The following is a 27,375-nucleotide window of genomic DNA, read 5'->3' on the forward strand; positions in this document are numbered from 1 at the left end:
TTTACTTACCATTCTGCTCCTGGACTTCCTCAAGAGATATTTGTAGGGCCTCAGTAACCTTTATTAGTAAATCTTGGAAACCTTTGTAATCATCCGATTGTGGGGTCTTGGTGATACTACAACCTCATTTGGGGATGAGGAGAACAGGGTCACTGGAGCTGGGAGGTCACCTTCTGGTGCATATTCTTCCCTCTGTTCCTATTTCACATGCAGTTGCAGCGGAACCGTGAGGGGTTGTTGTGCAGTCTGAGGGACCACTACCATGGATGACAGTCTTCTGGTGGTGGTGTTGGTCCCACTGGCTAAGGCTAATCTGAGGAGACCAACATCCCCAACAGGGCCATATGGGCCCTGGTGGATACAAGCCTAATGGCCCTGATTAGGAGACCCAAGACTCATGATTTTGCATGTCCCAGTATCTCTTCTCCCACAAAGAAAGTGTCATGACTCTGTACTATGTTGAGGGTTGTGGTGATATTTTGGGTAAGTAGAGATGCTGCTGGTATGGATTGTCCTCATCCTTCAACTCTGAAGATGCCAAGGAGAACATATAACATGGACCCATGGGCAGTATTGTGGCTCTCAGTATGTTAGGGACTGACTGTGCCACACCAATGGATAGAATCAGTACCAACTGTAGGTCTTAAATCGACATCAAGGGAGACTGCAGTTCCTGATATATCTGGCGATCTATTGATGCCAAGTACTTTTATGGTGCTGACAGCCTAGGTGGTTTTTGTAGATTCAAAGGCCAGAAGGGACTATTGTGATCATTTAGTCTAGGGGTCTCCAAACTTTTTACCTTGTGCCCCTCCTTACTCCTATTCAGGACCCTCACGCCCCCACCCCCAGGACCTGGGGCCACGGCTCTGGGAGGTTGGGGACAGGGGTAAAGGGCCCCTAGGCTGACAGCAGAGCTGGGTGGTGCTCCCTCCCTGCCCCTGCGGGGGCTAGCCTGGGCCCCAGCTGCAACTCCTCGAACGTTCCTTTGCACCCCCTCTAAGGGGCATGCCCCACAGTTTGGGGACCTCTGATTTAGTCTGAACTGTCTAGCACAGGCCATAGCTCTTCCCCAAAATAATTCCTAGAGCATATATTTTACAAAAACATCCAATCTTGATTTAAACATTGACAGTGATAAAGAATCCCCCATGACCATTGAATAATCAATCATTGAACAGTTTATCACTGTAAAAACTTATGCCTTACTTCCAGTCTGAATCTGTCTACCAATGGTATAGATGGTGGTCTGGAACCTGGTTCTCTGAAGGCGCTATTGCAATCTCTACTACAGTAAAGGAGAGGCACTTGGGTGTAGCCGTGGTTGACCTGGCTCCAGCCCTGTGGATGTTGAGGTATATAGTACTTGGGTCGGTAATGAATTCCTTTCCAAAGGCACGGCTATTGGTACTAGGCATTTCAGTGCTGTCCAGTTGGAATCAGTACGAGACGGAGCTTCAGAGGGAACCACTCTGGGCCACGAAGTCTCAGCAGATGTTTGGTGCTGCAGGAAGGTTTTCCTGTTAGAGGAGCCTTGGTAGGTGGTTTGTCTCCCAGGCTCATGGAGCCATGTGGCCTGTCCAAGGAGGACACAAACCTTACGGTTGTTGTTTGGGTAGCTGGCGCCGGGACTCTTGTAGGCAGAGAGCTCACAGTTGCACTTTTGGGCTCCAAGCGCCCCTGCAGGGATAGGAGTGGTGTCTCATGAACCTGGTTTGGAGGCAGGTTCAATGGATTTAGTCATTGGGAAGACCTGAAGGCAAGTCTCCTTATCTTCCCTGACCTAAGAACTAAAAGACTCCCAGCAAACATGCAATTTGTAAATAAGCAATTCTCCCAGACACACACACACACACACACTGTCCATCTGAGGCTGGGATAGCTCTCCTGTATGAGGGGTAGCATTTGAAATCAGGAAAACCAGATAATGCCATGCTGTTGGCAATTAACTGCCTGTTGTAGTTCTTAAGCAATCTACTAACATCTAATCTAGGGATAGCTAAAAAACAGTAACTATAATTAGTAAAGAAAGGCTGGCAGTCTCTCAATCACTCAGGCTCTGCTTCTAAGCCACAAGGTGGTCAGAGGAAATGAGTCGCGGCCAACATACTTTGCCTTTATATGTCCTCGCCTTGAAGCATAAGAACTGGGAGGGCATATGTGTGCTGTATAAATGCTGCTGACCAAAGAGGTCTCCAATCTCAAGCTCTTGAGTTGTACACATACCCTGTTTCCCCGAAAATAAGACAGTGTCTTATATTAATTTTTGCTCCCAAAGATGCGCTAGGTCTTATTTTCAGGGGATGTCTTATTTTTCAGAAATGAAAAATGCCTTATTATCGGTGGATGCCTTATTATCGGGGAGGTCTTATTATCGGGGGGATGCCTTATATTACAACGAGAGGCAAAACTGTAAGTAGGCCTTATTTTCGGAGGATGTCTTATTTTCGGGGAAACAGGGTACCAACAGTGGAATTTACATATGCACAAGTACTTGGAGGAGTTAATTTGGTCTTCAGAGTAGGGTTTGAATAGTGTACAACAGAGATCCACAAAGTGTGGGGCGCATGCTCCCAGGGCGGCATGGAGGAACATCCAAGGGGGTGCCGTGGGGCCCAGCCAGCCCCCATGGGGAGCAGGGAAGGAGCGCCACCAGCCCCTCCCTGCCCCCAGCTCTTCTCTGGTTCCACCCCCAGCTGCATCCCAGGCTCCCGGTCCCATGCTTGGCCCCATCCACAGCCTTGGTTTGGCTCTGCTCCTGGCCTGGGGCCAAGGCTGGGTGCAAGGCTCAGAGTGGAGCTGCACCTGGCTGTGGGTCCGACTGCTCCCAGCTCTGGCTCCAGAGTGCAGGTGGGGGCATGGACGGGTAAGGGGGGGCATGGCCCTCAAAAGTTTGGGGACCCCAATGTATAGTAAACAAAGAATGAAGATGCATTATACTGAATAGCTGCTCAAAATACAAGCATTATCTCTCCTGTGCATAATTCTTGCTTTTTCCCAACTTTTTAGAGCTTGACTTTACAACCTTAATAATGTTAATTTTAAACATTGTGCATAATAGAGAATTGAAATTAAGGTGCCGCAAAGTGAGTGTGTGTTTGTAAAAACACAACAAAAAGCTGCACACGCACAGTAACTACCAAAAACCTGTATAAACATCTACAGGTTCTCTCAAAGATGTGCAATATGTCTGAGTATTTTTATAGCAAAACAAGTTCAAAAGTAGCTTATTTCAATGAAAGGTACAACTGCATTACAGTACTTTCAACAGCAACTTTCCATAACAGTGTACCCTAATGGCATAAAAGTTTACCAAAACTTAATATAACGGAACAGTGAAACTGCTATAAAAACTATGACCTCAATTCCAGTTACACAGAAATGCACATGAAATCCTGAAGTAAAGTTTAATTTTATTGAGGAACAGTGTTGAAAGACTATCCTCATGTGAAGAGGAATCCACCTTAATCAGCTGATAATATTTGTATCTTGCATGATTGTTTATTTATTTAACGTTACTCCGATCTTAACATTTGCAAATGAAATGAAAATTCTGGTATTTTAATTTGCAGTCTTATAAGATCTAAAAACCTCTGCATACCTCTAATCATCATTATTTAAGGCACTTAGCACTAGTAATCCCCAAATAGATATTTAACTAATTATAGTGCATCCCACTGAATTCTTTGTACAGACACTGTATAAATAATTATAGTTTGTGCAGGACTGCCTACAACAGACCACTGTGGAGTGACTTTTTGCTGTTTGTACAGTGCCTAGCACAATGGGGCTCCTGGCCTATGAATGGGGCTTCCAGGTACCACCACAGTACAAGTAATTATCTCTTGCAGCTAAGGGAAGGTCTACACTACAAGGCTAAGTCAACCTAAGTTATGCAACTCCAGGTACGTGAATAACGTAGCTGGAGTCGATGTATCTTAGGCTGACTTGTTGCAGTGTCTACACTGCACTGGGTCGATGGGAGAAACTCTCCCATTGACTTACCTTATGCTTCTCGTTCTGGTGGAGTACCAGAGTCGATGGGAGAATGATTGGCGGTCGATTTAGTGGGTCTTCACTAGACCCGCTAAAATCGACCCCCGGTAGATTGATTGCAGTGTGTCAATCCCCTGGTAAATGGAGACAAGCTATAAGCAATACTATGTTTTTTTATATTTAGACTGAATTCTAGTGTATCAGTTCAACTTTAGTTTGTGATTCCAAAAAACCTTGAAAGCGGGAAGTTCTACTGCATGAGGAACATTGTCCACATGTTTGATTAAAGCTTTCAAGAGTTAGTTTAATCAAAGAGATCATTCAGTAGCTATAGGTACAAAACTGTTGTAGTCAGCATCTGACCTTCAAGAGCAGCTTGCCAACTAATAAAAAAACCCACTTTCCATAAACATTTCAATGATGTAAAGAATCCTCCTGGTGGGCCTTACACAAATATTTGTGTAACTGACATTAACTAAATCAATTATAACAATTTGACTTTAGATTTGAAGCCAGTTTTTCCCCTCTCCTTACTGCTGAAAGCCTAAAATACATCTACTGAATAGTCTAGCTAGTAGTTAATGGGGAATGGGGGCAGGAGTCAGTTAAAACACTCCATATTCCTACTCCACAAATTCTGTCCACTTTCCCAGACTAGTGAAGTACATCTCTACCCAGATATAACACGAATTCGGATATAACGCAGTAAAGGCCCTTTAAAGTGCCGCCCGAGCCCCGCTGCTTCACCGCGTTATATCTGAATTTGTGTGGAGCCACGGGCTGGCGCCTCTGGCTCTTTAAATCACTGCCCAAGCCCAGCTGCCAGAGATTTAAAGGGCCCGGTGCTCCAGCCGCGGCGGGGAGCCCCGGGCCCTTTAAATCGCCACCCGAGCCCCACTGCCAGAGGTCCAGTGGTGATTTAAAGGGCCTGGGGCTCCGCGCAGCAGCTGGAGCCCCGGGGCCTTTAAATCACCACCGGGGAAGCCGGTCCAGTCCGGCGCAGCTTACCGGCTCTTGCTGGTATGCCGTACTAGACCCGATATAACGCGGTCTCACCTACAAGGCACAGAGATTTTTTGGCTCTACCTTGGGGTAGAGGTGTATTGTAAATAGCAACAGATTTGGGATGTCGGGGGAAGTCAGCACACCTCATATGAGTCCCCTGTACAAGTCTAGAGGGTATTAATCGGAGAATTGTCACTTGAGCACTTAGATTGAGCCAATGTTGCCAAGTCACCCAAAGAAAGCTACCCCAAGGTAAGTCAGAACTAAAACAATCTAAAGCTTTATGGGTTAAAAAGAACCCCTCAATTCTAGTCTGTTTCAGAGTGTAAGCCAGTGCAGATATAACACGTTTACTGTGAGAAGCACAGATAAGCAGTATTGCCAACCCCAAATGTTCAAAAATCATGAGTCAGGATCACTAACAATCACGAGATTTTGTAAAAAATAATAGATCTGGTCTTATTTGCCTTCTGCTTTTTGAGCCTTTAGGGTGCACTGGGGTCACATTTTGAATCTTTCTCCACACCCACAAAGGCTAGAAACTTACTTTTCTTTAAAACTAAAGGCTGAAATAATCACATATCTACTTGACTCCAGGAGTGGGGTCTTTAAGGAAAACAATAATTATCATGAGTCATGATAAAATCCTGAGAGTTGGCAACACTGGGTAAGTATGTGGGCAGTTGATTTCTGCATCACAAGTAGTCTGCAAGTGGCTTTGATATGTATCCCAAGTAGAACACATTGCAGTACTTCAATCTAGAAAGGTGACCCCTCCCACATAAACAACAACAACAACAAAACCAACGCATCACAACTGACAGAGTTCAAAACCTATTGCAGAAAGTTTCAACACAGACACATGCAAGAGAACACCGACAGAATCCAGCCCTGTGTTCACATCCTATGCACTATTGTAATTACAGGAACTCCTCACAATGTCCTCCAGCTTAACATTGTTTCGAAGTTACATTGCTGCTCCATTAGGGAACATGCTCATTTAAAGTTGTGCAATGCTCCCTTATAACGTCGTTTGGCTGACTTTACAAGGGAGCATTGCATAAGTTCTTCTTCAGGGGGGCAGGAGCAGGCAGGGGGAAACCGCCCCCCAGCACTCATTGGGAGAGCAGAGCAGGTTGGATTCAGGTCGCTCCACTTCCTGTTGCCGGATGAGTGCGGGGCAGGCCTGACCCTGCACTCAGAGGGCGGCAGGAAGTGGAGTGACCCGGACCCAGCCTGCTATGCTCCCCTGGCTCCCAGCCTTGGGGGCAGGGGGGAACTGCCCCCAGCACTCACTGGTGGCATGGCTGGGAGCCAGCGGTACAGAGCGGGCTGGGGCCAGGTCACTTCACTTACCACCGCTGGTGAGTGTAGGGTGCCCGATCCCTGCTGCAGTCCTCAGGGGAGTGGGGGCAGGACTGGAGTGGAGCAGGAGCGGGAAGAGGTGGGGTGAGGGCGGAGCAGAGGCTTTGGGGAAGGGCTGGAGTGGGGGGGGGGCTGGAGCAGAGCAGGGATGGAAAGAGGCAGGACTGGAGTGGGGGCCTTGGGGAAAAGGCAGAGCAGGGTCTGGAGCAGCCTGCAGCTGCGTAGGGCACCAGGAAATTTGGGGCACCAAGTTCCCTGATGCCCTATAAAGCTGCGTACTTTGCGTATGGGTAGGGACGGCCCTGTGGCCAACTGATCTGGAAGCTGGTAAGAAATGGGCTGCCTTCCCAGCTTTTGTCTGTCTGAGGAAAACAACAAGATATACAGAAAAATATTCCAGAGAGGATGTAGGAGTGATAGTGCACTGTGATACCAGAATGAATGAAGTTGATGAATGTGAAGAAATTCAGAGAACAGAAATGTAGTTAGAGGGACAGCCGGATTGCCTTGTAAGGAAAAAGGTAAAGCAACTACAGTAGAACCCCGTCAATATGTACTATTATATGGTAGGCTCATTGTGAACTACAAAATATTGCAAGGTAGTAGGCAAACGAGTCAAAAGCCAAATATTGTCTATTTATTTTAATGTTTAGTTTTATATTCAATCACAGTAGTAAAAGAACAATTTTGTAAAAGTCCTAACACAAGACTTTACTATAGCATTCGGATATTGATTTTTTTTGTCCTGATGTAGAATCAGACCAGAGTTAGAGTTTTCCAGGTGGTTGACAAAGATAAATTCTATCACCACTCTGCCAAGATTTGTACTTTGTCTTTCTTAGAACAAGTTGAACATAAAGGCCGGGAAACTTTTGCCAGTATGGGTAATGATGGTTAAGACTCATTTTATGCTAGGAGGGTTTTCTGGTGCAGCTATTCTGGCAAACCTTTTCTAACAGTCTAAGGAGGGATAAAAAGCATTGGTATCTGAAGTAGGTTCTGCAATATTGATAATTCAAGTCTTCATCTCACTGCATGCAGAAGTCAGCCATTCATGGTCTTTCAACTGCATCTCATCCTTCTTACCTAAATAACCAAGCATACCACTCATCTTCGAGGACTGGCTACAAATAGTGCATAATTACTGAAGACCTGTACATGTATTCATACATTTCTCTGAAACGTATGTACTGTTTCTTGGACTTCAGAAAGGTCCAATTAGTTCTGTCATTTATAACTACACCTCTACCCCGATATAACACTGTCCTCGGGAGCCAAAAAATCTTACCGCGTTCTAAGTGAAACTGCGTTCTCGAACTTGCTTTGATCCACCGGAGTGCGCAGCCCCGCCACCCCCGGAGTAGTGCTTTACTGCGTTATAGCCGAATTCATGTTATATCGGGGTAGAGGTGTACTTATTAGAACATTCGGATTTTAGAATCGGATAGCTGTTTTTAGTTCTCTGATGTTTTACAGAATCTTCATTCCCCCCCCCCTTTTTTTTTAAGTCTCTACTTGCACTTTTAAGTCATTATTTCAAGTACTGTCTATTCTCTCAAAAAACACAAACCACCACCACAACACACAAAACAACACACCCATCTTCTACTAGGAAGTATAATATACTGAAAGATGGCTTTCCAGGTGCAACAGGATAGGTTAAGTGTATCAGCTGATGCTAAAGCCAGTTAGCAACAGAACAGATTGTGGTGCTGCTTTTAAGTGCTGCCTAAAAATACAATTTTCTATTGACCATGCCAAGTTTCTTTCCCTAGACTTTTACTCCATCTATTCCTACCTCCCAGTGCTGTCTGTTATTCCCTTCATCTTCTGTTCTTCAAAAATCTCAGTTTAATATCCATTTTATTCTTTCCTTGCCTCAGAGATTTCTTTAACCAAGAGGGGAGGAATACCAGAGAATTGCATTAAATCCACTAAGGAGCTAACCATGTAGGATTAACATTATCTGAGAAGTGCTTAGACACCTCTGTGATGGCAGGTCTAGAGCCTGCCCAAGATTTTTGGGAGAGAACTCTCAGATTACTTCAAATTCAAAAAGCAAGAAACAAATATCGGTGCCAAAACAAGTCTCAATATTCCTACCTAGAACTAGAAACTAATACAAGATTCTGCTGGAAAGGTTTATGAACAAATAGCAAGTAAAATGATTGCATGTTGTTACTTGTTCAGCAACTGAAATGAAAAAAGAAACCATTAAGTACTTCACTAATTAGAATCACATTCTACCCTCATTTTAAGAGCTCAGTATTTTTGGGCACCCCAAAGCATTAGTTACTTCAAAGGAGGGACCATGTCTCATTTCTGTGAAGAGCTTTTGGTCTAAATTCAACTATAAAAAGTAAGTGAGGCCTAAACAAGGGTTGCAATAATAGATCATAGAGTCACTCAGTAACAAAAAGCCATGTTAAGATGTTTAACTTAAGACTCACAATGACAGATTTTTTTAAAAATGTATTTGACTAATGGTGATCAGTTTTAGGGAAGGCACTCCCCCAAAAAGGGGCAGTATGGGAGAAGGCAGGACACCAAGGCGGTGTCAAGGCTGGTATCACTGGTGGAACACAGGGGATGGGGGGAAATATGGGAGGGCAACATGAAAGGACACAAGAAGGGAGATTATAGTTCTGAGGCTAGGATTTAGTCTGGATATCACAGCTGAACATTTGGTAGCTCATTTCCCATTGAAACATTCCATGCACCTTCTGCACGCTCGTGCTGCTAGTCAAGGGTATATAAAGGGTGGAGATGCCCCAACACCCCTCAGTTCCTTCACATCAGAAGCATCTATTACCTTTGACTCTCAAGTTGAGGAAAAGAATGAGTTGTGGAATGGATATATGCAACACATCTCAAACGGCAATAGTCACTATATGGGTACATAACTATTTGCTTTGAGTGCTTGCACATATCCATTCTACTTCAGGTGATTAACAAGCAGTTCCAGAAGGAGGGTATTGGAGTCTACCTGATCAAAAACTACAAACAGCACTTGCCAAAATTTAGCATAATCTTTTGAGGCTTGAGAGAGAGCATAATGAGTGGTGAAGATGAACAGGCGACCAAGCTAGAGCCCTACAAAATTTAATTGATGGGTATTTGACCTAAGAAATCAGCCAGTACTGCTTGTGGTCTTGCAAAAACTCTTGGAAACAGTGGAACCGTAACAATATAACAAACTGGTACAGGAAGATATCCAGAAGGAGATATTCTATGGGGAGACTGGCTGCCCCCTCATCCTGTCAGCAAAAGAGAAACATTACTCCTGGGGGGAATTCTGCACCACTGCGCACGTGAAGAATTCATGTGTCCCACAGAATTGTATTTTTTTCCTGCACAAAATACCGTTCTGCCCCAGAAGTGCTGCAGTTCCGCCTTTTGCCCACCAGAGGCCACTGTGGCATCAGAATGGCCAGCAGCATGAAGCTCAGAAGCTTGTGGAGTGACAGCGTTGAGCCAGGGGCAGAATGCGAGTGGGGGGTGCAAGGCCACATAGGGATGGGGGAGGGGAGCTGCAGGGACCCATGGAGATGGGAAGTGCAGGGATAGGGGCACATATGCCTGACAATGAGAGAGGCTTGGGGTTAGCCAGGGTCTGCATGGGGGAGGCTCCCCAACTCCCTAGCAATCCTGCTCCTGCCTCCTCCCCACCAAAAAAAACCCTGTTCCATACTTCTCCCACCCACACCCAACAACCCTTCAGGTTCACTCCAGGCTCCTTCCCTCTCCCTCAGCTCCTCTGTTACCCCTGACTCCCCCAAGCCTTTGCGCTGCTTCTGACAGGTGCAGGAAATACAGTTTTGTATTATAAATTTAAATTACTCAAAGTTCTGTATTAATACACCTAGTAAGGAATCTATTTGCCAAACAAAACAAAAACAAAAAACTTACCAGAGTATTTTGTCTGTATTGTTACAGACATACTTTGCTTGAGAGATATTTTGAAATAAAATTACTAAAATAATTGAAACTGGTGTGATGATATTGTGTTATTTTGACAAATACAATATGCAGAATTTTAAAATACTGTGTGCAGAATTAAATTTTTTTGGTGCAGAATTCCCCTAGGAATAAATTGTGGAGACACTCTAAACAGTTTAGTCCTTTCCAGGGTAAAGGCTAACACTCTATGAACATCCAAAGTATGGAGTTTTCCCTCAGCTTTCCAAAACATTGTCATAAAAGAGGTTGGTAAGTGCATAGGTTGATTCACATTGAAATCTGACCCCATTTTAGGAAGAAGTTTAGGGTGTGGAGAAAGTAACTTTAACTTTGTACCACACGATAAGGAGGGTCAGCAACTAAAGCTGAAAGTATAGCTACCCTCAGGGCTGAAGTAATTGCTACCAGGAATGCTACATTCATTGAGAGATTAAAAAGGGAGCGCATAACTATAGGCTCAATAAGGGGTTCCATTGAAGCGGACAAAACCAAATTTAGATTTGATGTTGGGGTGAGATCCTTTGTAGGTGTGATGAATCTGTCAATCCTTTCAAGAATCTAACTGTTTTAGGGATGGGGGAAAAAAAAAACAGGTCTTCCACTGGAGAAAAGGGGGCCAGATTTGGCACCTCCCTGATTGTTCAAACAGAACATAACAGCAGCTTTGTTTGTGATTACCTATCACACTCTCTGAGGTGGGGAAGAAATACTGGACAGGCCAGATGCTGAATGTTCTCAAACAAGAGAGAGATCCTGATCTGACCAGAGTCTGAGTTTGGAGGTCCCCTAAATGAGCTCCCTATCTGAGAGATGAATCATCTGTGACTAGAGTCATGGAGGGCAGACTTGAGAAGGAAGGGAAGCGGCAGTGGGTCTGCCCTACTCTATACTCCAGGGGGAATTCTGTGCCAAAAAATTAAAAATTCTGTGCACAATATATTAAAATTCTGCATATTTTATTTGTAAAAACACTACAATATCACCACACCAGTTGCAATTATTTTGATAATTTATTTCAAAATACCTGTCAGAAAGTATGTCTGTAACAACACAGACAACAAAAAAGATTTCCCACCTAGAGTTAAAGAAACCCCTCTGACAACTCAGTTCCTGTTTCTTTGTTATGCTTTTGTTGGGTGCCCCAGTCTGGGTTTGTCATACGTGCCAGCTGGGCACATCTTGGAGGCAAACTCTGCCTCTCTGATTTTAGTCACCCACACTCCCTCCTTCCCACAGCCTGGCCACGGGGCACCGCCTCCCAGCCGATACACCCCACCTTTTCCGCTCCTGAGCCCAGCCACAGGATGCCCCCCCACCCCAGCCCAGACACCCACAATCCCTCCTCCCCAGAGCATAGCCATGGGGCATCCCCCCCAGCCCAGACACCTGGATCCCCTACCTCTCCCAGAGCCCATTGATCCAGAGAGAGAAACAGCCTGATGCTGGGTCCTGGGCTTGTGCAGAGTTTGCACACCACCTCCTTCCTTCAGGATGTGCGGAGAACTGCAGTGGCCAGAACTCGCCAACTCCCCCCACCCTCCAAGCAGCGTCCTGTATTTGCAAGCTGGAGAGCCAGGCTCTGCTTGGTCCAGCAGCCCCTAGTGGTGGCCAGCAGTTCTGCAGCACCAATTCTGCAGGGAAAAAAATTCTGTGCAGAACATTAATTCTGAGCAAGTTCTGCATTGCTCAGTGGCACACAATTCCCCCAGGAGTACTATATGCCCTCGGATGGGAGCACAAGGATGTACAGTGCACAGGTGCAGACATTGCTCTCAAAAGTCTCCAATCCAAAGTGCACAGGCCTACACACACCTAATGTGGAACACCCAAAGGGTTTCTTTTCCCAAGTTTCTCACATATACATTCCTCTCTATCAGCTGGGGTGTTAAGTAAAATATCAAATATAGGAGGGGGAATCAGGAGAGTTCGCAACATTGAACCAGTTTTAATGTTTCCTCCTGCACAGTCAGTTTCCTCTTCAGTTTGTTGCTTTGTGAAAAAGCCGCTCAGCAACAGGAAAAATAAGACATTTAAGAATAGGAAAATGATTGTAGAGCTATTAAAAATTGGCAAGGGGATACCAGTGTTAGTTTATTACCTGAAATTACTTTTGATTCTTGAAAAAATAGTCACTTTTTAAAGTTGTGTGCTCAACTTAAGGGGGGACTCATTTTAAGCGTAAAATGGGTTAATTAAGGATAGCATGGGCAGCCTTTAGTTTTCCTTTGCTTTTAATTGTTCAAGTTAGGTCTCAATTGTTTAGTATAGTTTTTAAACTAATATTGAGGCATACTGAAGATATTTGTCACCATAGTCTTATGGCTGCCCAAGTTAATTAAAATATATTTCATACTGTAGTTGTGTGCTGACACTTGGCATCAGTACTGAAGTGTGACAATCATTAACGATTCACACTGTGGGATAAGAGACTGAAAATGGAGCTGATGCGCAGCTTACGAAATCTGCATTTCAGAGCTAATCATAATAACCACACGCTATCCTGTCCAGGCACAAACAGAACAAAAAACACAACACACTAATTTGCTCTGATTGAGTTACAAGCTTTTTTCAAACTGAAGAGTAGAGGAATGGGAAGGAGATATGGTATTTTAAATCTAGAAATTCAGTTTCTGGCCTGGGATATAAATTAGGAAGAAGTAGTTTTACCAGCTTACCAAGCAGGTGCTTGCGACGGCCACTTCGGAGAGGGGCGGCACGTCTAGCTGTTCGGCGGCAATTCGGTGGACGGTCCCTCACTCCTGCTCGGAGCGAAGGACCTCCCACTGAAATGCCGCCGCAGATTGCGATCACGACTTTTTTTTGTTTGTTTGTTTTTTTGTTTGGCTCCTTGGGGCAGTCAAAACCCTGGAGCCGGCCCTGAGTTTTACCCACTCATTAGTCAAGCAGAAAATGCCTAGAGACAGCTCGGTGGATTGGTAATGAGTACATTATTGATCTTAAGGATTTTCTACAGTGCCCATTACTATGATAGATAATCAGCTCTAAATCACCAGTTCAAATCCTGCATTTTTGGGAAAAATGTACTACTGTAGTTTTGTGAATAGAGGTTGAACTTCAATTGCCAGGGTTATCAACCTAATGTTTTCTACAAACCGATTTCACATCCACCTATTAAAGAACTCATAAATAACCGATACATCTACATTTTTCCCTACCAGAAAGCTCCATGACTTTCTCCAAGTCTAATTATCCCAAACAATGAAAATCTAGGTTTAAAAAGGTGCCTCTCAGAGAAATGCTACTCAAGGCTGACAGATGAAGGTATTGAAATACAAGACTTTCAAAGATGGCGTTAAGCTTTTATATATTAATATTAGAAGCCACCATTCTGGAGGACTGGGCTCAATGAAGATTTAAGATCAATGAATGGTTGCTGAAGTGCAAACTAGCCTCAAACCATTGTTTACATGAGACAGTTGCACTGTTTTAACTAATGGTGTTATTTAGAACTGATTTATTTAAACTACTGGAAATCCTTGTATAGACCGGCACTTATTTTGGTTTAGATTAGATCAAGGTCTGCTAGAACAGTGGTTTTCAAACTGTGGGTCGCGCTCAGTACTGGGTTGCAGAATGTAAGCTACTGGGTTACGGCAGCTCTGGTCAGCACTGCCAACCGGACCGTTAAAAGTCCCATCAGCGGTGCTGCCAGGCTAGTCCCTACCTGTTCTGACACCATGCTGTGCCCTGGAAGCGGCCAGCAGGTCTGGCTCCTAGGGGAGGGGCACGGGGCTCTGCATGCTGTCCGAGCACCGGCTCCGTTCTCCCATTGGTTGCCTCTGCCTAGGAGCTGGACTTGCTGCTGGCTGCTTCTGGAGCGCAGCGCGGTCCACAGTGCCAGGACAGGCAGGAAGTCTGCCTCTGCACCGGGCCTCTGCACCGCTGACCGGGAGCCACCGGAAGTAAGTCCACACCCCAACCTCCCCCAAACCCCTTCCTGCACCCTAAACCCCTCATCCCCAGCTCAAAGCCTGCACCCCCAGCCCAGAGCCCTGACCCCCCACCACACCCCATCCCCCTGCTCTTGCCCAGAGCCCCCTCCCACACCCTGAACCTCTCACTCATGGCCCCATCCTGTAGCCCTTACCCCCATACCTCAGCCCTGAGCCCCTCCCACACCCCAAACCCCTCATCCCCAACTCTGTTGGGTTGTGGGCATTAACAATTTCCTTCAACGGGGTAGTCAGAAAAAAAAAGTTTGAAAACCACTGCGCTGGGAATCCATTTACACTAGCCCAAAATGAGCCAGTCTAACTGTGTGACTTTTTAAAAGTGATTTCATTAAACCAATGGAAATCCCTGTGTAAACACTCTTATTTTGGTTTAACCAATGCAGTTCTCTCATGTAGGCAAGTCCTCACTAAGACAGAGAAGAGTGTCCGATCCTTAATGGAACAAGGAAAGTCAGTCTTAAAATGTAAGCTGAAAGGGTGTTTTGTTTTGTCCCCCACCCCCCGCTTCTTTATGTACAAAAAGCTCCTGAAAGGTTTTTGTATTGTTTTAAAGAAAGATTTTTAATCTTAATGATACAAGGAATGTCAGATTTGATCTTCTCTGGTTTTGCTGGCAAACTTGGGGATTGTAGAGATGTTTACTTTCTCTGACACCTTAACTGAAGGGACAACGTTGAGTTATTAACAAAGATATGCTTTGTTCCCAAATGCTGATTTGGCACACAGAGTTAACAAAACGAAAGTTTAAGCCAGCATTTAAAGATTTTCTTATCTCAACTGTTCAACTTCCAGTCTCAAGATATCTTTATTTCACTAGTTCTCTCCACTTACCACAGTCTTCCAGAATAGAAGAATCATTACTTCCTGATGTTAAGAGGGAAGAATGGGAAGTTTTCAGGCCTTTGTACATCATACAGAATAACTGGCACTGGCTTATTTCTCCCCCCCCCCCTTTGTGGGTTACCTTTAACACGCACAAAGTTCTGTCTAGACATGGACTTTCAAAAAGGCCATTAGATAGTATTAAGTAGAAACAAAGACATTTCTGTCTAAAAATTTACCTTGTTATTACTTGTAACATTTAAGCTTAATCCTTCCGTTGAATTAGCATACGTATTTCTACATTTCTCCCCTGACTTGATGACTAGACAGAAAATGCTGTCATGCACAATCACTGTTTCTCCATGTATAGCATTTCCCTTGCAGTTTGAGAGTCTTTCACACAGAAAAGATAGATATTTTAATGACAGTGAAGTATTGTGTAATTTGTATATTTTTACAGGCATAACACGTAATAGGATGACCTAGAGGCAGGGTAAAAACTGAAGCTACCTTTAAATAACTTTACAAACTCTAGTTAACTTCAAGTGCCTCTTTAAACGTAGCAAGAGAGGAGAACCTATAGTAGGTTAGTGAGAAATGATCACTAAACCTTTTATTCTGGCATTTTTTTGTGAAGTCTGACTCCAGGATTTCATTAACTTATCCTCTATGTGACTGAAGAAAACCAGTTGAATCCCTCAGAATATGTCTCCCTAGGCATTGCTATCCTACTTTTACCTTAAAGTCATATTATTCCAGCAGCGGGGGGGGGGGGGGGGGGGTGTAAAGGGGCAAGGATAAAAGTATAGAAAAAGTTCAATAAAAAAAAATTAATGTTGCAAATTTACTTGGCAACTCAAATCTCTTCTTGCCTTCTTCCTTTCTTCTTCATCAGTGCAAACTTAGCAACAGCACAGGCTGATCAGATGCAAAACCAAAAAGCATAGGTCAAGGGAATGATGGGAATACTAAAATTCTGCTGTTTTGATGAGTGTTTCAACAATGTTAGGGGTAATGAGTCATAGTACACAGAAATCAAGGTAACAGGGACCTCATTTAAATAGTGCAAGTAAGGAAAGTTATTTTGTCTTAACAGATTTATTTACAGTTGCAAGCCTGCACAAAATAAAATTGCCCTTGACCAGATTTAGAGGTGATGTTTAAAGGTAGCACAAATTACCTGTTAATCCTGGGGGAATTCTGCACCACTGCATACACCCAGAATTCATGTTCCCCTACAGAATTTTTTCCCCTGAAGAAAATACATTATGCCAGAGAGATGCTGTAGTTGCACCTTTCGCCCATCGGGGCTGCTGTGGCACCAGAACAGCGGGCCGCCACTCCCATTTGGGAGCAGCCAGCCACAGAGAGGGGAGCAGGAGAAGAGGCTGCATTCCTCACAGCACCCTGCCCATGGGGCCAGGTGAGGAGGCATGGGAAATGGAGGGGGAGGAGAACATCATGGGGCACATGGAGCTGCTGGAGGGTGTGTGTGTGTGTGTGTGTGTGTGTGTGTCAGACTGAAGATCAGAAGGGCTAGTTGGGGGCAGACTGGAGCGGGGGCTGAATGGGATTGGGGTGCAGGGACACATAGGGACAGGGGAGGGGGTAGCAGAGTGGGGGGTGCAGGGACACATGGGGATGGGACAGATGTGCCTGGCAAAGAGGCTAGGGGTCAGCTAGGGTCTGCATGGGGGAGACTCCCCAACTCCCTAACAATACCTCCTCCCCCACAAAAAAACCCAACTTGTTCCATATTTATCCCAGTCACACTCAACACTCCAGGTTATCTCCCGGGTCCTTCCCAGCAATTACTTCCCTCTCCCTCAGCTCCTCCATTACCCCGGACTCCCCCAAGCTTTTGCACTGCTTCCATGGGGTGCAGGAAATTTGTTTTTGTATTGTAGATTAAATGACTTACTCAAAGTTCTCTATTAATATGCCTAGTAAGGAATCTACTTGTCAAACATTTTTTTCTGAATCTTTGTTGTCTGTACTGCTACAGACATACTTACGGATAGGTATTTTGAAATAAATTACCAAAATTACTGAAACTGGCATGATCATATTGTGTTATTTTGACAAATAAAATGCAGAATTTTATAATACTGTGTGCAGAATTTTTAATTTTTTGGTGCAGAATTCCTCCAGGAGTACACTGTGCAAAGAAGTCTAAGTCCATGTACCACAAATTGAAGGTGGTGGGAACAATCCCCAAAGGAATTTCTGCATTTAGTTTATACTGTATTATTCAACCTTAAATCCCCAAATCACATGCTAAACTTTTAGAGAAGAGACCCAAAGGTCTTGTCTACACTAGGAAAGAGGCATCATATAAGGAGATGTTTTAACATGAGTTACAGATACAGTTTCTCTCTTAGGCTAGAGAACGTTAAAAATGTTAGCTGCAGTTCTCCCAGCACCTACCCTCTGAAAATTCAAGGTGGGTTTTTTTTGCCATAGGATCCTTCCACACTAAAGAGTCCTTTCTCAAACAATATCCCTATCAAAACGCCCCACTCACAAGCGTCAACCTCCACCACATCCTCCCACTCCAAGGGTTTAGTAGATCGATCCTCTTTCCAGTGGGATCTGAAGCTCAATGAACCTGAGCTGGTTTGGATCAGTGGAGGGTGAGGAAAGGAGTTTGGTTTCAAAGCTGAGGGCCCCCTGCAGAGAACTGTCAATCCCTGCAATTCTCCCCTTTTGCCCCCCCCAAAAAAGTCTTAAAATCAAGGGAAATCCATCTTGAAGGGTCTATGCAGATCACAACTGCAATAGTATGGCAGACAGAGGGAATCCCTCAAGTAGACAGATCCCACGCCATTAAAGCTTTGTAAGTGAAAAAAACAACATCTTAAACTTAACCAGTGCCCATGGATGGATAGTGCAGATCAAGCAGCACAGGCACTGTGAGCTCCTACCAGGAAACACTACTTACCAAAGAGGCAGGTGTTTTCTGTGCCACTTTAAGATTTCTGATTGATTTAAAGTGAAGTCCCACACAGAGTGCATTACTGTAATCCAGTCTTAGGGTGATTTGTGCTTTTGTTACTGTCTACACTGGATTAACTCATGATTTTCCAAAAATTTTTAATGATCATGTTGGTCCAAAATGCAGCAGAACAATTTTAAAACTCAAGGGAGTTTGTGTGAGAAGTAAAGGTAGGGCCCAATAGCACTGCCTTTTAAGGTTGCCCAATAATTCCCATTATAAAGCACAGTTTTCAGCTGCTTATAACATTGCCAAGCTAACCATTTGGGCTGAAGTTTTCCATATTGGATGCAAGGCTGGGTTGTTGTTTTTGTGTGTGTAACTAATTTGCATATGCTCTGTAGAGATTTTACAAGTATTGTAGTTAGATTCCTTAAAGATTCCATCTGCACTAGGCATGCTCCAGCTAAGAAGGACTTTCCCTGCAAAGGAAGCGGGGACAGAGACAGATCTGATAAGATGGGGTGTAGAGGCAGAGAGAGTGAGACAAGGAGCTGAGGGAGGGAGAGAGGGCAGGCAAGAGGCAGGCCTTCTGTCTTATTCACAGCACAGGATGGAAGGTACTCAATGAGCAGCTCTTCAGGTTGATCCTCACTGTTCAGAGTGTGGCTATGCCTTCTTTACTGCACACCATTCAACCCCTTCTCTAAAGGCAAAATTATTAATTTCCTCAGGAGCTTTTCTGTGGTGTTCATCACTACGGTATTGGAGTGCTTCATTAATATTAGTTAATATATTTTCACAACACTGCTATGAGATGAGGGGTTGATCTTATCCCCACTTTACAGATGAGACAGTATTAAGATCAAAAATATCCACCAATTTTGGGTGCCCAACCTGAGATACCTGGGATCTAATTTTTCAGAGAACATAATATTATATAAAAAGCAACAGAGTCCTGTGGCACCTTTAAGACTAACAGATGTATTGGAGCATAAGCTTTCGTGGGTGAATACCCACTTTGTCAGATACATGTGCCATACCCACTTTGTCAAATACATCTATGTCAGATGTATGTCACATGTATCTGACAAAGTGGGTATTCACCCACGAAAGCTTATGCTCCAATACATCTGTTAGTCTTAAAGGTGCCACAGGACTCTGTTGCTTTTTACAGATACAGACTAACACGACTACCCCTCTGACACATAATATTATATAGCACTTTGTATGCTCAAAGCACAGCTCTTACTGACTTCAGCTGCTGTTGTGAGTTCTCAGCACTTCTGCAAATCAGATCCCAGGACACCATAAAATGAGGAACATCCAATTAGTGACCACCTCTGAAAGGGTGACTTAAGGGACTTGCCTGGCATAACATAGCAGCTACCTTGCTATTGCCACAGAGAATTCAATTCCCTGGGGTAGCACATTCAACTACCTTAACTATGAGACCTTCCTTTCTCTTTCATAATCCCCTGCCTCACTGACTCCCTATCTACCAACTTCTGCAACAAATGAAGCAGGGGCCCTTCAGACAGATTCCATCACTATACAACTCTGATGCATCCTCAGAGCAAGTCTATCCTGTGCACTGAATGAGTCAGGAGTCCTGGGGAGGGGAGGGGGGGTGGAAAAACAGTATGATCATGTAATTAGAGAGTATATCATAATGCATGCATACAAGGAGGCCAAATTAAGGTTGCACAGGCAACTGTAACTCTGCCTTTTCCAAACTTTTGAATGGTTGACTGTATCTTAACGTTCTTTTAATGTAGCTTTGTGCAATGCATCAATAACCTAGGATATGCATTTTGTTGCCACCTTTCCCATAAAAGTATTACAGCCTCCCCCCACAACTGAAATGGATTAATGTAACAAGAGCCAAGTTAAAGTATTATGAGCTGAGACATGAAAACAGAGATGACAGTTAGTGGTGAAAGGTTAACAGACAGATTTAAAGAAGAACTTGTAGGATAGGAGAGATTGTTTGGCATACTACTGGAGGGAGCCTATTCCATGCATAGGAAACACCATGAAAGAGGTACAGTCACAGGCAGAAAATAGACAAGAGGGTGTCATCAAAAGAGAAGAAGAAACTGGGAGAACATAGTGCAAGAGGTGGGTGTGTAGAAAAGGAAATAGGAGATACAGCTGGGCAACACTGCGCAGTTTTGGTGGGAAGATTAGGAATGCAGATTGTATAATGCCAACTCTTTAGACACACAGTTAACCTCCTAAAAAACCTAAGTGTCAGCATCTAAAAGGTTTAATATTGAGCCACAATAATCAGTAATGCACAAGCTCAGTGACTACAGCAGTTGCAAGCATTACCATACAACAAACATGGGTTCAATTTCTAGATCTGGGCACTCACTTCCTAGGCTAGATGTGCTGTGGATGAAGCATATTTAGTTCATGTATTGCTCTGCAGAAACCCCTTTGGACAGTCTAGAAAGGGAACCCCTTCCACCTTGTTGGAATGGAAGGCCAGTCACCGTAACTCTGTGTTGATTTGACAGGATAGCAATATAGTTCTGTTGTCTATGCTTAGAGCCTAGTTATAAGATTAAAAAACACTATTCCAGTGTTCATTTTGGGCTGTACAAGTGCATCATGAGCATTCACTGTGGTGTTGAAAGTACAGACAAAACTCCATGTCAGCACAAAAGCACTTTTTTTCTTTAAGTGAATCTGAAGAAGTCAATGAAAGACACTTGAGCATAATAAAGATGTAATAGTTCAAAGGAGCAGGTTGAAAGAGACCTGACCTGAAGTAGGAAGAGTTAACCCATTTTCTTTAAATGGCTCTTTTTTGCCACCATATAGGCCAAGAGATCTATTGAATTTAGTTGTGAAAACGTATGCCTATATTTTTGAGGATGACTAATGATTTTGAATGCCCAACCTAAGACACCTTAAAGGGGCCAGATTGTCAAAAGATGGGTGTCCAGCACTTTCTAAGAAGGCAGGGCCTTTTTTAAGTTTCTCAAATTGGGTGCCAAAACAAAAAACTCACTCATTACTTTTGAAAATTTAGACCATATTAGACTTTTCTGATAAGAATCACCCTTAAGGTGACCACTGACAGTTAGCAATGAGTTTCTTCTTCCCCACTATACCCTTCCATTTTTGTCTCCCTTCCACCACACTCTTAGTGTGAGCCCCACATGACAAAAATTTGTTCCTAGCCTTTAATCTGGGTTGAGATAGCCTGGAAAAAGCAACTGAAGCTTTTTGTATAGTCAGAGCTGCCGCTCTATTTTCTTTAAGTTGTGCTGGTGGATAAGATGGTAAAGAGATGGCTGTGAGCCAACACTGCAGCAGAACCAGTTACCCAAGGTACAGTTACAATGCTGAATCAACCAAATTACTGCAGCTGACAGGTATGTGGTTGATATCTGTGATGTAAATACTGAGACTAAAGTAACTTCTGTAGCCTAATGGAATTTTAGACACTATTTGAAGGATGGGGTGAAGAAAATTCAGATTAGACTAGTGTCATGGTATAGTTTCAACCAATAATGCTAACAGTTATTTTAAAAAAGAAAAAAAAAAAAAACACAACCTAGATCTCAAACATTTCCATCTGTAACAAAATGAAGCTACACAGTGACTCAAGCTGTGGTAGTAAAAATCTGAAGTTTTTCTGTTAAATACACAAAAACAAATTACTTCTCCTAGCTCTTCCCCAACCTCCAGCCTCCTCCCTTTTGCAAAAACAAAAATAAATCCCAGACCTACTATAGCTTGACACTGATCCCATACAGAAAGCAACTGGAGAGCAGGGTGTTTATTCTTTTCTTTATTTTTTGAGCAGCTATGTAATCCGTGATCTATCCTGAAGTTTCACAAGTCAACCCAAAACTGTGTGTGAAACAAACCAAGGAATCCATTTTGATGTAACAGCAGAGGTGTGTGTGTGTGTGTGTGTGTTTATTTTTAGGCACACACTCACATCAGCTTTGTCACTTTTTTGACTGTAACAAGGAACTGGTTGTCTCTGCCTCCCAAAAAAGTTACAGTATGAAAGATAAGAAAACCTACTTCAGTGGTCTTATTTCCATTCCCTGCTAGAGGGACATTGATCTTGAATTAAAATATTTTTTGATTACAGTAGTTAATGTCCGTTTTCTGAGAGAAGTCACCATTTAAATAGCATGTCCTGAGCTTTCTAGTAAACAACTATTTTATTAATAATTAAAAGTTTCTCTGTTCTCTTACCGATGTTAGAAGGATCTTTTGGGCAGATCCAAGCAAACTAAACATATTTTGGCCCACCTCTTTCTTCCTCTCCTTCCCTTCTATGTATATATTTATGTGCTGGCTATTGTGTTTCAGCTCCGCTGCAGCTAATACTAGTAAACACTCTCTTGAAAACACTGAGTAAGAGCATTCAGTACAAGAATTATGGTATTATTCTATTGCAGAAGACAGGATCTGGAACTGACCAACAAGTGAAACTAACAATAAAGAGAGAGTCCAGTCAAATGTCCAAAGTGAACAAGCCGGGGAAGGAGGGGGGGTAAAGCAGGGGAAGAGGGTAGGGAGAAGGAAGAACCAACTATTCCTGAGAGAGAAATGTTATCTTATGTATTAATTGTAACACTAGTAGGTACAAAATTTTCAGATACAAGTGTGATGTTTTTGAGTGAGCGTCCATTTTACTTACAGACCATCCCTTCTGAGAAACCAGATTCTGCAAAACAACATACCGTCCCAGTCATGAGACAAAATGCAGTTACAAGAAAGGTTGGTATTCTAAACAGCATTTCATTTCCCCCACCCTTCTGTTTAAATAATTAGTTTCAAATAATGTGACTTAATTTCCTTTAAATGAAAATGCCAGTGACATTCTCTCTCATTTGTGTAGGCTTTCAAGAGAATCACAAGCAAGATCCATTCTGGAATAAGACTATTTTGAGGCCTTGTTTTTGATGGTTACTTCCTATTAAACATTCAGTTCCAAAGGAACCGCTGCATAATTTGATATACCAGACAGTTATTGACTGTTGGTGGACATACTGTTGGGGAAGCTAGCCATATGTGAAACACAGAGCTAGATTAATCTATAATAGCAGCTAGAAAACAAGTTTCTAATTAAAACACATTATTTTATATATCATTAGAGAGAGGGCTTGAAATGTGACAAGACAAAACCCCAAATATGGTAAAACTGCATCCGCAGCATGAAATCTAATCACATTCTTGAAGGTCTTTTGTGTCTTAACCACCTTACCACCCAACACATCTAATCTACCAAATAACCAGAACTAATTTTCTCTCCTCCCTTCCCTAACATTAGTACAACTGCAAACATAGCAACAAGAGCAAGTTTGAGGTGTGTATATATATACACACACAGAGAACATTTCCATCTGCATCCCACTGTCTTTGGGCTTCTCTACGTATTGACTTCACATATGAAGACATATTGTAACAATGAAATAAGTTTTGCTCTAGTGCATGGACTGTTCATTTTATCAAAATGATCTCCACTGAAATACACTGCACATCCTGCCACCTATTTTATTTATATAGCATTCTTAATGCCCATGTTTTGATCACTATCCTTCCAGACAAAGATTAGATGGATTCCCTACAAAGATGGCAAATGCCTCTGAATGGGGCCAGGGTTTGCTATTAAGCGTACTGTCCACCAACGGAGGAACATGCTTCCTCTGACATATTCCAAAACCAATATACAACAAATTAAAACAAAGCAAAACACTCAAACTTGTATACCAACGCAAAAGAAGAGCCACATACATCACTTCAGTTTGATGGAGGAAAATAAAATTTCAAGAAATACCACAATGGTACACAATTTTGAGAATAGCGAGAATGATTGGCAGTGAATTCATATTTTATAATCTGACGTGCACTGGAAAACAAATTATTCTATCACAGTAATCTATACCATCTTGTGTAAATGAGAGTTTTTGTTTAGACCAGACATCCACCTCAGCATGTTATGAAGCACTATTATTAAAGAAGACATTAAAAAATTGTAAAAGCAATTTATTTATGTTTCCCCAAAACTGAAGGTTTGTAGCAGATCAGTAAGATAAATTTAGGACAGACTCTGCATGTCATGGTTTAACTCTCCAACTTGAAGATAAGAGGAAGTCAATTGAGTACATGAAAGGTGCAGATGTGGTCAGAAATTATTGGTGTTAAATTGGGGAAGGATAGTACAAATTAGAGACTGAATTCCTTACATCAAACATTCATGTTAAATAAGTCACACTGAAGCTGCAGATTTTATTGTTCTGGTGAGGATTCACCAAGACAAAAAAAGCCTGAGTCTATCTGACTGGCCTACCTTTGCTTTAAAAGTTATAGAGCAAGAGGCTCTTAGACAAGCCGTCAAATCAGTAAGACTCAAGAAAAACCTTTAAATGTCATAAAGGAATTTAAAATGGAGGTTTGTGGCTAGTTACATTCAAACAGCAATATCAGTTACAGAAAGGAATAGCTATCAAAAAGAACATCTGATTAGCATGCTGGTTTATGAATTTTTCTTTTTACTATAACGACTCAGCCTATTATTTTCAAAGTTTTTAAAGATATATTACTACAAGTGCTGCAAATAAAAAGCCCATGAAGTTTTAGCTACTTTAAAATATTAAAACATGAAAATTGGATTTCTATGGCCATTCTATGAAAGGGCAATCAGGTCTAAAAACTACTACCTTAAGTTTTCAACACACTCCCCTTCAAAAAGGCACACGCTTATAGATCTATTCAAAATTATGGAGGAGAATAAACTCCTTTACAAGACAGCGTAGTGCCTGCAAGACATGTATAAATAAGTCAGAAGCTCATCTCCTACCCGAGTTAACTATTTGTCAGTCATCTAATTAGGAGCTGAATAGGAAGCAACATCAAAGAAAAGCTGGCAGAGATAAGTCTGCTCTGCGAACACTGACTTTTTCTAATACACGCCCACATCTGGTACAATATTCCCAATTTTGTCATCTTTCAGCTGTCATTGAGATCCAGAGGTCAAGGTCTACAGTACATGTTATCAACAGGAGACACAAAAGTTCTTTAAAAGCAAAAAAACAACCCAGGGGTGCCAAGGTTCCCCCCCCCCCGAACTGGGCTCAATGATAACTGGAAAAACAGATCAAGGATCGCACCACAGGAGAGGGTGACGAAGAGCGGCTTTTGCCCGCCTGAGCGGTCATCTGCTGGGAAGCGCCCAGCGTGTGAACGGCACACACGGGACGGGTCCGTACGCAGCGATCGCCGCGCACGGGCTGGGCCGAGTCTGGGGGCAGGGTCGGCTGTAGCCCCGCGACCCGCCTCGCCCCTTTCCAAGGGCGCAGGCAGCAGGGTGCGGGGCAGCCCCCAGCGGCCGGGCGGGCGTCTGTCTGGGCCCCCCCCCCCGGGATGCTGGCGTCCCCGTGCGGCTCCCCGCAGGAGCGAGCCCCGGAGCCTGTAGCGGGCAGCAGTGCCCGGAGCGAGGGGAGCGCTTGTCTGTCTGTCAGTCGCTGCTCCGCGGCAGGCGCCTCCGACTTACCTTCATCGTCGAGCTCTAGTTTCTCCAGCATCCCTTCGGAGGCGGCCGGGGGCTGAGGAGAAGCCGGAGCCGCCGCAGCTGCTGCCGCTGCCTGCGGAAGGGGGAAAGCGGAGAAGGGGATCAGCATCCAGGCGCGGACCTACCGGACCCGCGGCGGCATCGGGCGCAGCCCGGCGTGGCAGAGGCTGAGCCGGTCTGAGGGAGGGGAGTGGCCGCCGGGCGGACGCAGGGGGTGGCTGCTAGCCCGAGTCCGTGTGCGGAGGATGGAGGGGGCCACCCCTCAGCCTGACGGGGCTCGATTTGTGCTGTCTCCTACACACCCTGGGGGAGGGGAGGAGGCGGGCCCTCTTGCTCCCCCCCGGCGGCTGCGCCCAGCCCATTAACCCTTTACACCCAGGCCGGGTAGGGCTCTGCCCTTCAGAGAGGTCGCAGGCCTGTGACGTGAGAGGTCTCGCGTCTCCCCAGCATCCTTCAAGTCAGCGAGCCGCCGTTAACGTCCGTTAGTTTCCACCGGCAGCCAAGAGAACCTTTCGGTGAGGAAGTTCCATCCCTTCCCCCTCACGGCCCCCCTTTCTGGGGCCTGAGTGGAATTTGGAACATTCCGTTTTGCTGCAATCAAGCCGGCTGCTCTGCACAGGAAGGAAGGTAACTACCATTCACACAGGGGGGGGGGGGGGAGTGCGGTGACTGTGCTATTGCTACCTGCACTCCGGGTCAAGCCATCCACCTTTCCCTGTCCATCCTGCAAGGCGAGGGCGGGCTGTTAACGCTCCCTGCCGTTCTTCCCAGGGTCGGGGTAAGGTAACCTGAGAGGAGGAAACCTTTCCCCCGTCAGCCGGTGTTGGTAGTGTCCGATGTGTTCACCTGCTAAGGCGGCCGCGAGCAGCCAGTCCCACTGCTGTCTAGCAGGGGAGGCTGGATCCCACCTCCCCACTGCCACGGGTGGGCCACCTTCACGAGGCGTGTATTTCTCACGCTGTCGTGCAGACCAGTCCCTGCTGCAGTCCCCACCCTCCCAGGCTTGTCATAGGTCCTGCTGTGCCTGGAGACCCCCATCCTCCACCCACCACATCCCACAACATGCCTTCCACACCTACTGTAGCCCCAGCCTCCCAGGACAGTGAGGGTCCCAGCCTGGCTGTGGCACTGAGAGACACACAAGAGTCAGACCCAGCATGATAAGGGGCCCATAACATTTAGCAAGTCCCAGCATGCAGTGGTCCAGCTTGCTGTGAGGGGCCAGGTTGCACAGCATGTCAGACTGTTGTCTGTGCAGGCCCATTTCTCTGAAGTAAAGATAAAGGTTAGTGTCATCTGTCTTATTCTGTACTCATTAGACAGAGATGCTGTAGTAAATGAAGCTGTAAGGAGTGTGGGGACTGGACTTTGGAGAGATGGAACAAGTGGAGTAGTCTTCATGCTCCTAGGAAGTTACTGTACTGTTGGGCAAAGTTTGGACACCCTGCTCTGAAGTAAGCATTCCATTTTCTTGATTGGTTTCTGCTACACAGGTGCTATAGCTTGTTTAAATACAGCAGATCTTTTCCATGTTAATGACCAGGAGTAAAATATTTTAAGGTTCTTATTTGACCTCCACTTTTCTAAGTCTAAAAAAAAGAAGAACAGGAGTACTTGTGGCACCTTAGAGACTAACAAATTTATTAGAGCATAAGCTTTCGTGGACTACAGCCCACTTCTTCGGATGCCGAAGAAGTGGGCTGTAGTCCACGAAAGCTTATGCTCTAATAAATTTGTTAGTCTCTAAGGTGCCACAAGTACTCCTGTTCTTC

At 44.2% G+C, this 27,375-nt stretch overlaps 1 protein-coding gene and 1 long non-coding RNA gene across 12 annotated transcripts in view; one reads left to right on the forward strand and one right to left on the reverse strand.

Moving 5' to 3' along the window:
* Positions 1 to 27,375, reverse strand: part of PRKAG2 (protein kinase AMP-activated non-catalytic subunit gamma 2) — a 393,593-nt gene that overhangs the window by 81,806 nt on the left and 284,412 nt on the right. For 6 of the 10 annotated variants that reach the window (XR_004644380.1, XR_004644381.1, XM_034759959.1 and 3 more), the window contains one exon: positions 25,586 to 25,681. The exons of 1 other annotated variant lie outside the window; for it this stretch is intronic. Coding sequence is in view for 7 of the 9 variants with exons in the window: in XM_034759959.1 (XP_034615850.1) it covers positions 25,586 to 25,681 (96 nt within the window). In the remaining 2 variants the exon portion in view is untranslated. The remainder of the gene's footprint in view (positions 1 to 25,585; positions 25,682 to 27,375) is intronic. 3 more of the 10 variants (XM_034759960.1, XM_034759962.1, XM_034759964.1) reach the window with 1 other exon arrangement.
* LOC117872018 overlaps positions 25,675 to 27,375 on the forward strand; it is a 39,813-nt gene continuing 38,112 nt past the window's right edge. For both annotated transcript variants that reach the window (XR_004644383.1, XR_004644382.1), the window contains exons 1-2: positions 25,675 to 26,230; positions 26,923 to 27,057. This is a non-coding gene — a long non-coding RNA (uncharacterized LOC117872018). The remainder of the gene's footprint in view (positions 26,231 to 26,922; positions 27,058 to 27,375) is intronic.

Source organism: Trachemys scripta, chromosome 2 (genome assembly GCF_013100865.1).
Source record: "Trachemys scripta elegans isolate TJP31775 chromosome 2, CAS_Tse_1.0, whole genome shotgun sequence".
Classification (NCBI taxonomy): domain Eukaryota; kingdom Metazoa; phylum Chordata; order Testudines; family Emydidae; genus Trachemys; species Trachemys scripta.